At 59.3% G+C, this 13,427-nt stretch overlaps 1 protein-coding gene across 1 annotated transcript in view; it reads left to right on the top strand.

The window, feature by feature from the left end:
- Positions 1 to 13,427, top strand: part of HMCN2 (hemicentin 2) — a gene marked incomplete at its 3' end in the record, with an annotated part of 33,437 nt that overhangs the window by 16,151 nt on the left and 3,859 nt on the right. The window contains exons 33-67 of the mRNA XM_010178599.1: positions 376 to 657; positions 1,239 to 1,406; positions 1,565 to 1,678; positions 1,872 to 1,958; positions 2,458 to 2,649; positions 3,053 to 3,226; positions 3,604 to 3,717; positions 3,910 to 4,052; positions 4,207 to 4,357; positions 4,577 to 4,795; positions 5,030 to 5,143; positions 5,211 to 5,398; positions 5,582 to 5,678; positions 5,947 to 6,108; positions 6,197 to 6,310; positions 6,402 to 6,524; positions 6,978 to 7,121; positions 7,206 to 7,365; positions 7,543 to 7,667; positions 7,750 to 7,933; positions 8,119 to 8,216; positions 8,534 to 8,806; positions 8,907 to 9,097; positions 9,175 to 9,236; positions 9,890 to 9,960; positions 10,159 to 10,306; positions 10,521 to 10,648; positions 10,776 to 10,932; positions 11,021 to 11,142; positions 11,302 to 11,466; positions 11,555 to 11,662; positions 11,772 to 11,906; positions 12,209 to 12,343; positions 12,456 to 12,646; positions 13,004 to 13,217. Coding sequence (XP_010176901.1) covers positions 376 to 657; positions 1,239 to 1,406; positions 1,565 to 1,678; positions 1,872 to 1,958; positions 2,458 to 2,649; positions 3,053 to 3,226; positions 3,604 to 3,717; positions 3,910 to 4,052; positions 4,207 to 4,357; positions 4,577 to 4,795; positions 5,030 to 5,143; positions 5,211 to 5,398; positions 5,582 to 5,678; positions 5,947 to 6,108; positions 6,197 to 6,310; positions 6,402 to 6,524; positions 6,978 to 7,121; positions 7,206 to 7,365; positions 7,543 to 7,667; positions 7,750 to 7,933; positions 8,119 to 8,216; positions 8,534 to 8,806; positions 8,907 to 9,097; positions 9,175 to 9,236; positions 9,890 to 9,960; positions 10,159 to 10,306; positions 10,521 to 10,648; positions 10,776 to 10,932; positions 11,021 to 11,142; positions 11,302 to 11,466; positions 11,555 to 11,662; positions 11,772 to 11,906; positions 12,209 to 12,343; positions 12,456 to 12,646; positions 13,004 to 13,217 — 5,253 coding nt within the window. The remainder of the gene's footprint in view (positions 1 to 375; positions 658 to 1,238; positions 1,407 to 1,564; positions 1,679 to 1,871; positions 1,959 to 2,457; positions 2,650 to 3,052; positions 3,227 to 3,603; positions 3,718 to 3,909; positions 4,053 to 4,206; positions 4,358 to 4,576; positions 4,796 to 5,029; positions 5,144 to 5,210; positions 5,399 to 5,581; positions 5,679 to 5,946; positions 6,109 to 6,196; positions 6,311 to 6,401; positions 6,525 to 6,977; positions 7,122 to 7,205; positions 7,366 to 7,542; positions 7,668 to 7,749; positions 7,934 to 8,118; positions 8,217 to 8,533; positions 8,807 to 8,906; positions 9,098 to 9,174; positions 9,237 to 9,889; positions 9,961 to 10,158; positions 10,307 to 10,520; positions 10,649 to 10,775; positions 10,933 to 11,020; positions 11,143 to 11,301; positions 11,467 to 11,554; positions 11,663 to 11,771; positions 11,907 to 12,208; positions 12,344 to 12,455; positions 12,647 to 13,003; positions 13,218 to 13,427) is intronic.

Genomic DNA, 13,427 nt, shown 5'->3' with positions numbered 1-13,427 from the left:
GGAGCAACAAGGAGCATCACCTGGAGGTGCATGGTGAGCTGAGGAGCCCCAAAGACACAGGGGACCTGTGGAGGTCCCTGAAGTTGCTGTGATCTCTCTCAATGCAAGGTCCAGCTGGACCCAAAACTCACAGTCATTGCCTGCTGCCTTGGGTGTCTGAGAAAGGATGCTGGGCTAGCTTTGCTCCTCCAGCTTTCCTCTTGGCTCTGAGCTGATTTTCACTCCAGCAGCCCAACTGCACTGGTTGCACTTGCTCGTATTTGCTTTGCCTACTTGTTGCTGCTGTCCAGATCGATGGTGTATGTATATCCACTGCCATATGGCCAAGGGGGTTACTACAGCACCACATCCACTCTGTGACCTCTTTGCCCACAGCACTGCCGAGGATCCAGAGCAGCAGCAAAGCCCCAAGGAAGGTTTCTGTTGTCAAGGCTGGCGAGACAGTTCTGGAGTGCGAGGCCATGGGGACGCCACCGCCCATGGTGACATGGGTGAAGGATGGGCAGCCTGTGGCTGGCGAGGATGGGCTCCTGCTTATGGAGCAGGGCAGGCGGCTGCGCATTCCCAAGGCTGAAGTGGCCCATGCAGGACGCTACGCTTGCCTGGTGGCAAATGCAGCAGGGCAGGAGCGAAGAGAGTTTGACCTTGCGGTTCATGGTAGGGGTGTGGGACAGGGTTGGTGGCTGGGGGGGTATGGATGCGGGCAAGCTCAGGAGGGTGGTGGTGTCGCACAGCACAAGTATGGAGAGCGTAAGACCACATGGAGGTCTTGGACCACCCAGCACATTAAAGACCTTGGGTCAGAAGTGGGATGCTCCAGGCATATTGGCTCCACCAGGCAGGAGTTTCTTTCCAGGGTCATCAGAGCAGACCATCTCACACTTCATCAAGTCACCTACTTTCCAAGGACTTGAGAAAACCTCATGGGTCAAGGTACTAAGCACTTGAGCTAGAAAAGGCGTGAGGTGGCTTAGAGTGTGTGGCCAGCTTGGTGTCACACCTGTAAGCATGGGCTTGGGGGTGCAGTTAGGTAGCGCATACTTTCTGTAGGTCACCTGTCCCATGACAGCTTCAAAGTTGACAACTTCAGATGATGCTTATGGTCCTTCTGGGCTCGTGTCCTCAAGCTGTACAGGCAGGAGGATGGGAACGAGCTGGGTTTACTCAGTTTACCTTGCTCCTCTGCTGTCTTGGTGACTGCTTAGCAAATGAGTATCTGTCCTTTTCTGTGTCCCCAGTTCCTCCTGAATTTATTCAAGCATCAGGATCAACTACCAATGTCAGCATCTCTCTGCATGGAGCCCTGACACTGACCTGCGAGGCCACCGGCATTCCCCTGCCCAAAGTCACCTGGTTCTGGCATGGTTCTCCCATCACCCCCAGTGAGCACACACATGTGCTTTCAGGTCAGGAATGAGGCATGGACTCTGTGAGAGGTGGGAGCTTTGGGAACACGTTTTGCCCCAACACTTATGGGTGTAAATGTGGCAGAGCTCAGGAGCACCGCTGGGATGGGCTGGTGCCTGGATCAGGACCCTGAGACCTCTCTGCTCCATCCTTACAGGGGGCTGGGTGCTGAGGCTCCCCCGTGCACAAGCCCAGGATGGTGGCCACTATTCCTGCCTGGCCAGCAATGTAGCTGGGGAGGCCAGGAGGCATTTCCACGTGGAGGTCCTAGGTAAGGAGGGGTTGTCCTTCTGCTGCAGGACTCCTGGTGGGATTTCATAGCTTCATCCTTGCAGGGAGAGTCATGAGTTAAGACTGGGCATGGTGGGAGCTGCAGTGCTGAGTCCTTCATGCCTTGGCATGTGGGCTTGGAGGCTCGGCATAGCTGGCCAGCTGCTGAGGTCCTTGGTGGCTTGTGTCCCTAGTTCCTCCCCACATCGAGAACGCTGATGAAGAAGAGACCATCAAAGTGCCCGAGGGTCACCCTGCCACCATGTCCTGCCTGGCTGCAGGTGAGCATCACACGGGGAGCAGAGGAGGCGTGAGCAGGTGGGAGATGGGGCTTAGAGACCCGAGCCTCCCTTTGGGGTGTGGCGCAAACGGACAGCACCAGTTGATGACATGACAATAGCTGAAATTGGCTGAAGAGGTTTTTTGGGATAGTTTCTGGCTTTGCAGTTGGGCTGTTCAGGAAATGCCGGGCCCACGCGAGGAGCTTGTTCCACGACGTAAGTGCTAATCTTTCCCAAATGGAGCTAAAACTCCTCTAATCTGGTTTCTTTTTTAGTGATGGGAATAATTAATCACCTCCTACTCAGGACAGTTTTCTTTTTTCTTGCTGGCTTATCCAGCAGCCTGTAAAAGCCTGATCCAGATCGTGATAACTTTGGATTTGGACTGATGTCCCTGCTTCCCAGAAAAGCTCAGTCACGGTGACCCCAGCTGGGCTGTGCACACACATGGAAAAACTTTACACGATGGCCAAAAAAATCTGTTTTCCACCCCATGCAGGCAACCCCCAGCCCAAGATCGCCTGGCTGAAAAATGGACACCCTCTGCCCAATGAAGACACCTTCTCCACCTCCCTTGATGGCTCCATGCTCCACATTCCCCGAGCATCCCTCTCTGATGCTGGTCGCTATTCCTGTGTGGTGTCCAGCTCTGTGGGGAGTCAAACCAAGCACTACCTGCTAGATGTTTCAGGTATGAGAAGCAGAATCTCAGGACCAAGAGAGCTTTTTAATTGCCTGCCCCAAGTAGGTGGTGAGGAACCCTTAACCCTACAGCCAGCAGCATAGCATCATGTCCTGGACCTGCCAGAAAGCCCTCAGGAGACCTCTTGAAGGAACTTAAAGGGCCCATCTAGTGCAGGATCCATCTCTGATGGTGGCTGATGGGAAGGGCAAGCATGTCTTTCTGTGTCCTCTGTGTTTTTGGAGGGCAGTAACACAAGGCAGAGTCTGAAGCTGGGCTTGTGCTGTGCATTTCACTTGCTGTGGTCAAATCCAGTGCCCTGAACATAGATCATGCTATGTGGTGGGGAAATCAAGCATCGGAGAGCCTAAGTGGATGCTAATGATGATGCCATGCAAACACATCTCTGCAGCCAGTCCTGCCTTTGCTGGAGATGCCCACGATGCCACCACTGAGGAAGTAACAGTGATCATCAACAACCCCATCTCCCTGGTCTGTGAGGCTCTGGCCTATCCATCTCCCAACATCACCTGGCTCAAGGACGAGGTTCCCCTCAAGATGTCTAGAAACATCCACCTATTCCCTGGTACCATGCTAATGTCTGCTGTCTGCATGACTGTTGTGGCCTCTTGCTCCATGCTGGGGGGAGTGGGAGTGAGGCCTTTTCTGGGCCTGACTGTGATTCAGGGCAGTGGGATGGTGAAAAGTCATGGTCCTGCAGAAGCTTAGGGGCTCAGGCCATCAGGCAGATGCTGCTCTTCCATGTTCTGCATCCCCTGGTTACAGCTAAAGCCTCCTTGGCAGCATCAGTGAGACAGGGCTGGTTTTCATAAGCCTGGAAGCTGGGCTCTAGAAGAGTTTGCAGGTGATCAACAGGCCCTTTAAGGTGCCTTCTTGTGCTGCATGGGGGTAGACACCCATGGCTGAGAGTAGCAACCCTCTGAGGAGACCCCTTTTGCCCAGGTGGCCATGGTCTGCAGATCCTGAATGCCCAGGAAGAGGACACGGGCACGTACAGCTGCATTGTGGCTAATGAAGATGGGGAGGCCATGAAGAGCTACTCTGTGAAGGTCCTGGGTGCGGGACTTCTCTATGTCCTTCCTAATTCCTGCAGTGACACCGCCACTGTAACTGCGCCAGTGTCCCTTCCTTTCCTTCTCGTGCCTTTACCCTGGGGATCTGCACCTCTTGCTCCTGTCGCTGATTATGACAGAGCAAGAGCTTTGGGGGCTCTTGTCTCATCCCAGCTGTGTCATATCTCCACCCTAGTCCCTCCTTGGATTGCCAGAGATGACTCTTCGGAGGAATTTGCCATGAAAGAGGTAAAAGCCAGGGTCAACAGCACCGTGACCCTGGAGTGCGAGACCTGGGCTGTGCCCAAGCCAACCATCCAGTGGTACAAGGATGAGCAGGTAAGGCCCTAACTACAACCAGGGAGGAGCTGCTGGTTTTGGGAAGTGGGAAGATACCCTTTACATGGCTGTCTTGGCCCCATCCCAGTCCTGGGTGTGTGATCCTCCTGCTGTCCTGTTTCTTCCCTGCCTTGGGGCTGGGGTCCTTGTGCAGCTCCTGGAAAGCACTGGCCACCTCCAGATTCTCCACAAGGGACAGGTCCTTCAGATCAAACCAGCTGGTGTCTCAGATTCGGGGCACTACACCTGTGTGGCCACCAACGACGTGGGTGAAGATGACAGGGACTTCATTGTGCATGTCCAAGGTGAGCCCTGGGTGTCTGGAGCAGTGGGTGTCTCAGCAAGAGGAGGGATCTTTGGTGGGGGCCCTTGTGGGACCAGAGCAAGGCTGAGCAGGGAGAGGGTTTTTATCTGCTGGAAAGCAATCATTGCCTTGGCCTTGGTCAGGCCTGGGCAGATGCTCTGGTTGCACCCAGGGGTGTGAGTCCCCCTTCTCCACAGCTGATTGCAGCCTGTCCCCGCAGTGCCACCCCTCTTCCAGCAGCAGACCAGCTCCAATGAAGCCCTTGAGATCTTCTACCAGGAAGAAGATGAGGATGGGGAGGTGACAGAGTACCGCCAGGCTGTCCTTGACCAGCCCACCTCACTCTACTGTGACACCAACGCCATCCCACCCCCCCGGCTCACCTGGTACAAGGATGGGGAGCCCCTCTCCCCTGGCCCAGGAGTGCTAATGCTGCTAGGTAATGGGCATGGACCCCTGGTGTGGGGTTTGGGGGGTCCTACAGCAGTTCTGTGGGTTGAGAGCATCCATAATGTGGGGGGGTGGATCCTGTCCCCTTCCCCCTGCCAGCACATGCAGCACCCATGGGACCTGCAGGAGCAAGACGATGTCACTGGGGCTATGGGGTTCAAGTGGGAGGTTGGAGGGGACCCTGTGGAGATGTTCCCTGCCCCAAACGTGCCCTGCACTGCAGGGGGCCGGATGCTGCGGCTGCGGGCGGTGCGGGAGGAGGACGCAGGCAGGTACACCTGCGAGGCAGCCAATGCGGCGGGACAAGACCGCCTGCACTACGAGCTGGAAGTGCTGGGTGAGTGCGGGGCTGGGGAGGGTGGTAGATGGAGGTGGGTGGCAGCCCCCTAACCCCCTGCTTGCAGCCGCCCCAGCCATCCATGGTGACACGGAGGACTTGGATGAGGAGGTGATGGCCACCATCAATGGTACCATTCGCTTTGAGTGTGAAGCCACCGGACACCCGGTGCCTGCAGTGTCCTGGCTCTGGAACGATGTCCCTATTGTGGTTGGCCCACGGCATCAGCTCCTGGAGGGCGGCACGGTCCTGCAGGTTGGCACTGCCCTGGGCAGGGTGGCTGTGCTGGGGGGGACATAGGAATCACTGCATGGAGGGGACGGGTCACCCTTCTCTCCTCCTCTCCATGGTCTTGCCAGGCACTGAGGTCCCTGTGAGAGCTCCAGCAGTTCCCTGGCTCAGGGCAGCCCTCAGTGGAGCTCTGGTCTCCCTTTGCAGGTGACCTCAGTGGAGGCAGATGACACTGGCAGCTACACCTGCGTGGCTGAAAACCCAGCTGGGTCAGCCGAGAAACACTTTGTCCTCACTGTGCAGGGTAAGGGATCCCCAGAAACCCTTCCCCAAGTCACTGATTTACCTCCTTCCTCCTCCTCCCCCACTCCAGATGAAGTCCACCAGGGCTCCTGAACCCCGAGGCTGCCTCTGTCCCCCCGTGCCTGTCACATTCACCCCATGCGAGGAGGTTGAGGTGCTGGCACAGTCTGAGCCGGCGAGACGCTCCTGTGTGTTTCCTTCGGGGGACAGCACTGCCTCCATGGTGACTGTTCCCCTTTGGCACTGTCTTTTGGTGCGTGCTGGAGCAGAACCACCCCGGATCATGGGTGCAAACCCTGAAAGCATTGATGGTATCACCAATGGCAGCGTCTCGCTGGTGTGTGATGTTCAGTCCCACCCCACTGCAGAGATCTCCTGGTACAAGGATGGCCGTGTCCTGCAGCCCAGCGAGGAGGTGACTGTCACCCCAGGTATGGCTTGGGCCAGCTTGACAGTGTGGTGGCCTGGACCTGCTCCTGCTCTAACCTGCCCTGACTCCCTGTTCTCCACGTTTTCCAGGCTCGGGGGTGCTGCAAATCCCTCACCTCCAGCTCTCCAGCTCGGGGATTTACACGTGCGTGGCGCTGAATGCAGCTGGCCGGGACGAGAAGAGCTTCATCCTCAGTGTCCATGGTGTGCAGTGAGGGCTCTGCCCCAAGGAGCCAACAGCAAACACTACTCTCATGTTCCTGCCCACACACCCCATCCTGCTTCTCCTCCCCAGACATCCAGGACCTGCAGCAGGAGACACTCGACGCCGACGTGGGGACCCCTCTTGTCCTGACCTGCCATGTCACCGGTGTGCCCGCACCCTCTGTCATCTGGCTGAAGGATGGGAGCCCTCTGGGTATGTGTGCAGGGGGATGCTGTGCTGGGCTGTCATCCTGAGCTTCACTGCTGCCCCTCTGAAGCAGTTCTGCCTCAGCTTCCCCATTTCTAACCCTGCTGCAAGAGAACTGCAGGGCCCCACAGGAGGGGAGGCAGAGGGGCTGGTGTTTTCCTGACGCATTTTCAAGAGGCCTCAGATTCATTCTTGAGGATGGAGTGCTGACATGTGGGGATGGGATGTGGGGGTGAGCTCCCTGGGCACCAGCCCTCGGGGTTCCTACTGGGATGGGGATTTGCCTCCCAAACTAGTGGTTTTCTCCTGCAAAGCTCTAGAAAAGCATGGTCCAAACATTCTGCTCCACAGAATCACAGCCTTCTCTTTAACCAAGTCCCCAGACCTGGGTGCCAGGGGTGGGAAGGGGGAAGTGTGACAACATGCCTGGAGAGGGCTTTTCACTCCATCTCCTCACAGAAAGCAGCCCAGAACAGGGCCTGGTGTTTGGGGGAGGACAGCTCCAGCTCAGCCCCCTGCAGCCCCTCCACCAGGGCCGATACACCTGCCTGGTGCGGGGCCTGCCCACCACAACACGCAGGGACTTCATAGTGCTGGTGCGAGGTAGGACTTCCCCAGGGCTATGGGAGTCCCTGCGAGCTCTTCCTCACCCTCCTCTTCGTCAGCCTCCTTCTCTTCCCAATGCAGTGGCACCCCGGATCACCAGTGCAGGCATTCCCAGCGAGCACAGTGTGCTGGAGGGCAGGGGCGTGAGGCTGGAGTGTGAGGCGGAGGGGCAGCCCACCCCTCACATCTCCTGGCTGAAGGACGGGCAGCCCCTCAGGCTGCAGCCCCCTTCACGCGCCCGGTGAGTCTTGGGGTGAGGGGACACCAATCCATGGACAAGCAAAGGCACAGCCCTGTTCGTGCCTCGGTTTCCCCATATGCAAACTGTTTGCTGAGAGATGTCATCCTGGGTGCATCTCTACCCCATGGGCACATCAGGGATGGACACACGGGTCACTGTCCCACTGTCCCCACACAGGATGTCCCCGGATGGCAGCTCCCTGCTCCTGGAGGGGCTCCAAACCGCTGATGCTGGGGCATACACCTGCCTGGCCCAAAACAGCGTGGGTGAAGATGCACGGCTGCACACTCTGAACGTGCTGGGTGAGCAGGGCTGGGACCCGTGGGGAAGCACCAGGGCCACCTGCCCCCCACAGACTTTCATCCCCTCTGTCCCCTCACCCAGTCCCCCCCGCCATCGAGAGAAGTGCTGATGACTCAGATGTGGTCCGTGGAGTCCTGTCCTCAGTGGTGACGCTGGAGTGCCAGGCACGGGGGTCCCCTCCACTGCATGTGAGCTGGCTGAAGGACGGGCTGCCCCTGCGCCTGTCCCCCCGCGTCACCCTGCTCTCGTCGGGGCACGTTCTCCGGTAAGAAGTGACCCTGGAGTCATGTTTGGCCGCAGGTCCTGGGGCTTGGTACCCAGGTTTGTGTGTCGGGATGGCCACAGCTGCACCCTGGGGTGGCTGTGTGTCAGTGTGGAGACCTTGGGGGACTGGGGAGGACCCAGAGGTGACATCTCCTCTCCATGCCTGTCCCCTGCTCCATGGGATAGGATCTTCCAGGCACAGGTCTCTGACGCTGGGCTCTACACCTGCATCGCCTCCAGCCGGGCAGGGGTGGCCGATCGCAGCTTCGTCCTGCAGATACGGGGTATGGGGCAGCAAGGGGTTGGGGACAGCAGAGCAGGGGGCACCTGGGCACCCCAATTTTGCTGGCAGAGCCTATATTGTGCTCTACAGCCCTGTTTCAAAGCAGGGTCCTAAGCCGTCCCTTGGCTGCTAGGGTGGGCTTGGAGAAGATGGAGGGAGGCAGGACCAGCCTGAAAGCAGTCCTAGAGCACCCTGCAGGGAGGCTGAGTCATGCCTGGGTGCTCACAGGACATCAGGGAGCTGCCAAACCTGTCCCCACTGCCTGGGGACCCAGCTTTGCTCCCACAGCCCTCCTAAAGGGAACCCTTCCCTTCACAGTGCCCCCTGTCCTGGAGAGCCCTGAGAGCAGCGAGGAGCAGATGGTGGCTGAGGGCTCCAATGTGACTTTTACCTGCGAAGCCACTGGGTCCCCAACACCGGAGGTGACCTGGCTGAAGGACGGCAAGCCCCTGGCACGGCAGGGCAACTGGGTGCCTGGTAGCCCGCGGCTAAACCTGGTGGCCGTGGGGCCGGACAATGCGGGGGTGTACTCCTGCCTGGCAGCAAACGAGGTGGGGGAGGCCAGCAAAGCCTTCCACCTTCTGGTGATGGGTGTGTGTCTGATCCTCTTGGGGTTTGGAAGGGGCAGCTTAGCCAATTTTTTGGAAGCAGCCAGGGGATGAGCCCACACACCTCACTGCATGCCTTGCAGAGCCACCCCGCATCGAGGATGCGTCCCATCCCACTGAGATGTCCATCGCCGTGGGCACCCCGTTAGAGCTGATGTGTGTGGTGACGGGTGTCCCTGTCCCCTCTGTCACCTGGGAGAAGGATGGACGGCTCCTGGCAGGGCCCTGGCTCCTGTTGGGGAATGAGAGCACCCTCCACATCGAGAACACTAAGGTAGGGGCTCTTCTTTCTTTTCTACATCTCCATTTTATTTTCATGCCTCAATTTTTCCCTCTCCTGGCTCTCTGTAGGTGGCCGACGCTGGCTTGTACACCTGCCTGGCTGCTAGCGGGAGGACAGCAGGAGCTTCCACGTCAGCATCCAAGGTAGTGTGACCCCAGCAGTGCAGTGAGGAGGGGACTTGGGGGTCGTCAGAGATCTGGGGGAGCAGAGAACCAGAGCATCCCCCGCATCCCTCTTTGGGATCACTGGAGGGGGTGGATGGGGAGAGCAGTGGGGGCTGTAAGACCCCAAAACAGACTCTGAAGCACAGTGTGACAGTTCTGAAGACTGGAGGGCTATGCATTGCTTATGGGGACATGTTTTGGGGGTGCCCAACCTGCATGGCACCCCCTGACCCACCTGGCATACATCCCACAGCACCTCTCAGCATCACCAGCATTGGAGAGACTCCCAGCATCACCACTGTGGCAGGGGGGCAGCTCATCTTGGAGTGCCCCAAGGATGCTGTGCCAGCCCCCCACATCGAGTGGCTCTGGGAAGGCTCCCCACTGCAGGTACATGTGATGGGACCCAGGGCAGGGGCTGGGGTGCACCTCCACCGGCCTCCTTAGTCTTGTGGTAGGAGGCAATGTGGGGAGAGTCACTGATAGGGGATCCTGGGGGCGTTAGGAGGATGCCCGCAGGCAGGTCCTGGCCGAGGGGCGCTTCCTGCAGATCCAGGCCGTGGGGGCAGCAGATGGCGGGGAGGATGGCTGGGGGGGCCACCAAGCCCCTTTGCTGCAGGGCCACCAATGCCCTTGGGGCCACCAACATGCTGGGGGATGCTGGCCTGCGTGTCCATGTACAAGTTCACGGTGAGTGCTGCCCTGCCATGGGGCTTGGCTGGCAGCAAATGCTGGCTCCATCCTTGTTTGTTCAGGGATGTGCAGTATTATGGGGTATCCTAAGGTGATGGGAAAGGGGGTTGGATGGTGCCCAGCCCCAGTGCTGTTCTGGGCTGATGTTCTCCATCTGCTAAGCCCCGTCTCTGGCTTTCATTGGTGCTGCCACAGTGGCCCCGGAGATCGAGCCAGGCCCTGAGGAGGTGAAGGTGCTGCTGAATGGCTCGGTGGTGCTGCCGTGCCAGGCACAAGGGTGGCCTGTGCCCCGCGTGACGTGGCGGAAGGATGGCCGGCTTCTGCCTCTCCGTGGGACCAACAGGTACAAGGCTCTACAGGCTGGCGGCACCAAGAGCCACCCCCCACATCAATAGCTGTTTTGGTGTGTCTGGAGCAGAGTTAGCACTGTCACGTCTTGAAAAGTTGTGCTCTGTCCCCACACCAGCTCAGTGGACAGTCACATCTGGCTGCAATGGCACTTACCATCTTCTCAGCCGTGTGTCCCACCATGGGGCTCCCTTGATCTCCCTCCCCAGGCTGCAGCTCCTGCTCAGTGGGTCCCTGCAAATCGACCCCATTCAGGTCCAAGATTCAGGCCATTACCTCTGCATGGCATCCAGCCCAGCCGGTTCTGACCGACGAAGCCTGGACCTCCATGTCCTGGGTAAGCAAGAGAGCCAGACAGATCCCTCCTGGACTCACCTGCCTGCAACCCACTGCTGCTGGGCTGCTCTCACTGGTGCAATGACATGCTGCTGTCCTCTGCTTATTGCCACCATGTCCTTTCGCAGTCCCTCCCACCATCGCCTCCAGGCTCTCCAACCTCACCCTGCTGGCCCAGCACCCGGCCACGCTGGGCTGTGATGCCTGGGGATCCCCTGAGCCCCATGTCAGGTGGGAGAAGGATGGGCATCCCCTGAACCCGCACCTCCCGCCCAGCGCCTACAGGTACCCGCAGCACTGGCCACTGAAGGGTCCAGTCATAGGGTGGAGTCTGGGACAGGGGCTGACCCTGATGTGTCCTCTGCCCATGCAGTTTGCAGTCCTCGGGGTCACTGCTCATCGCCAGCCCTGGTCCCCGGGACGAGGGGCGGTTTGAGTGCATCGCCACCAACGCTGCTGGAGAGGCACGCAAGGTTTTCCTTGTGTCTGTCCATGGTGAGCTCCTGGGGGCTGTGGGTTTTGCTGAGAATGGCTTTCCTAGGGTTTGTCACCATCTTAGGTGTGATATGTGTCCCCTCTCAAGAACTGGGCATGGGGATGGGATCCCCTTCAGCATTTGCCACACATCCATGCTCACCTCCCTTCCCTATCCAGTGCCCCCCACCATTGCCGATGACCTTACAGATGTGGCTGTCACCCGGCTGTCCCCTGCGGTCCTCACCTGCTATGCCTCTGGTGTGCCCCCACCCACGGTATCATGGAGCAAGGAGGGGGCTCAGCTGGGCAGCCGAGGAGGCGGGTACCGCGTCCTGCCCACAGGTATGGGGATGGGGCAGTGCAGTCCTGGCAGGTGTGGGGGTCGCTGCCTGTCCTCCCCCTGCTTCCCCTCTGCCTGCTGTCTCTCCAGGGGCCCTGGAGATCAGGCAGGCATTGCCTGCACATGCCGGCCGCTACACCTGCACAGCGAGGAGTGCTGCTGGCACAGCCCGAAAACACCTCCGGCTCACAGTGCACGGTATGCATGGCTCTGGGGGGTCCTGCTTTGGGGGAGTCCCACTCCTGGGGGTCCCGCTCCCTTTTCCTTGGGAGGGCCCCGGTGGGCAGTGCTTCCCTGCTGCTCGCAGAGCCCCCTGCCTTGAAGACCCTGCCTGGCATGGTGATGGTGATGGTCAACACCAGCGCGGTGCTGTCCTGCGAGGCGACCGGCATCCCCCGGCCCGAGATCAGCTGGCAGAAGGACGGTGTCAGTGTCGTTGGAGGTGAGTGGAAGCCAGCTGGGGACTGGCATAGCCCACACAGCCTGCAAGCCTCTGCCTGGGAGGAGATCTGGGGACCTGGGAGTTGTAAATGTCCCAGTAAGGTGCTGGGTGGCACTGTGCATGGGTCCTTCTGGCTCCTGACTGCTATCCAAGGTGGGTGCGGTGGCTGCTTGAGCTGCTACCCAGAGAGTCCCAAGAAAGGGGCAGTGCTACAGGGGAAGTAGTCCCAGTACCCCATCCATCCATGCCCCATCCTGGCTGTGCTGCCCCATCCTGCCCTTCATTTCTGCCCAATCCCGCAGGGCCCAGGTTGAAGGTGCTTCCCAATGGGCAGCTGCATCTCCTTCGGGCCTCCCTGGTGGATGCGGGCACCTACCTGTGCGTGGCTCACAACCCCTCGGGCACCGCTGCGGGGAGGACCAGGCTGATCGTGCAAGGTAAGGCAGCAACCGCAGCCCCAGCACTCGGCTCCTTCCCCAGCACCTTGTGGTGAAATGCAGCTGTCAAGGTGTGAGCAAACCCAAACCCTTGCCCTCCTGCCCCATCCAGTGCCCCCTGTCATCGTGGCCAGCCCGGTGGAGCTGGCTGTCCTGGAGGGGCTGGAGGTGCTGCTGCCCTGCACCGCCCGTGGTGTCCCCGAGCCTCGCGTGTCCTGGAGCCGGGAGGGAGCCCTGGTGTGGGGTGGTGGGGGGAAGGCCACCATCCTGCCCTCCGGGGACCTGCTGCTCCGGGATGTCCAGGTGAGGTCTATCCCCTCCTGCAGCTGTACTGGCTGTAATGGTGGAGAACTGGAAAACCAGGGTCTCTTGCTGCTGAAAAGCAAGGCCAGGTTGATGTGTGCCCTGGGCTGGGGCTGGCAGGATGAAGTGTCACTTAGTCAAGCCATGTCCTGTATTCAAGTATTTGGCAGAGGAAGAGCTCTGTTCAGTCCTTCACAATGGGGCTGACAGCTTAGGATAGCGTTGGTTTGTTCATATGGGCTGGAAAAAGTGGCTGTGGTCAAGCCATGGCTTTCTGGGTGCACAACAGCCAGCAGAGACGCAGCCCAGACCCCAGACACAAGCTGACCCCTCTCATCCTCCCTTTTGCCCCTGCAGGAAGGGGATGCCGGGAGCTATTCCTGCACTGCTGTGAATTCGGCTGGGAGAGCTGTCCACCGGCTCTTCCTCTCCGTTCTCACCCTGCCCACCTTCACCCACCAGCCCACAGACATTGCCTTGAGCCGGGGTGAGAGGCTGGAGCTGGTGTGTGCTGCCATGGGCAACCCCCAGCCCCGCATCTCCTGGACAGCCAACGGGGAGCCTGTCACTGGTGCGTAAGCAGAGGATGCTGAGCTTGGGGAAGGATGTGATCCTGGCTCCATCCCTATCCTTTTCTCACTTTCTGGGTTTCCCGGGGTGCCAGTACGGCTGACTGTGTGGGGTTATAACCCACTGGTCCCTGTCTGTGCTTTTTTGGGGGGTTGCACCCTGCAGATGGCGTGCTGGGGCAGAGCAGCCAGAGCACCCTGCGGCGAGCGGC

Source organism: Mesitornis unicolor, unplaced genomic scaffold (genome assembly GCF_000695765.1).
Source record: "Mesitornis unicolor isolate BGI_N332 unplaced genomic scaffold, ASM69576v1 scaffold12262, whole genome shotgun sequence".
Classification (NCBI taxonomy): domain Eukaryota; kingdom Metazoa; phylum Chordata; class Aves; order Mesitornithiformes; family Mesitornithidae; genus Mesitornis; species Mesitornis unicolor.
This window is presented reverse-complemented; position numbering and strand designations above follow the sequence as displayed.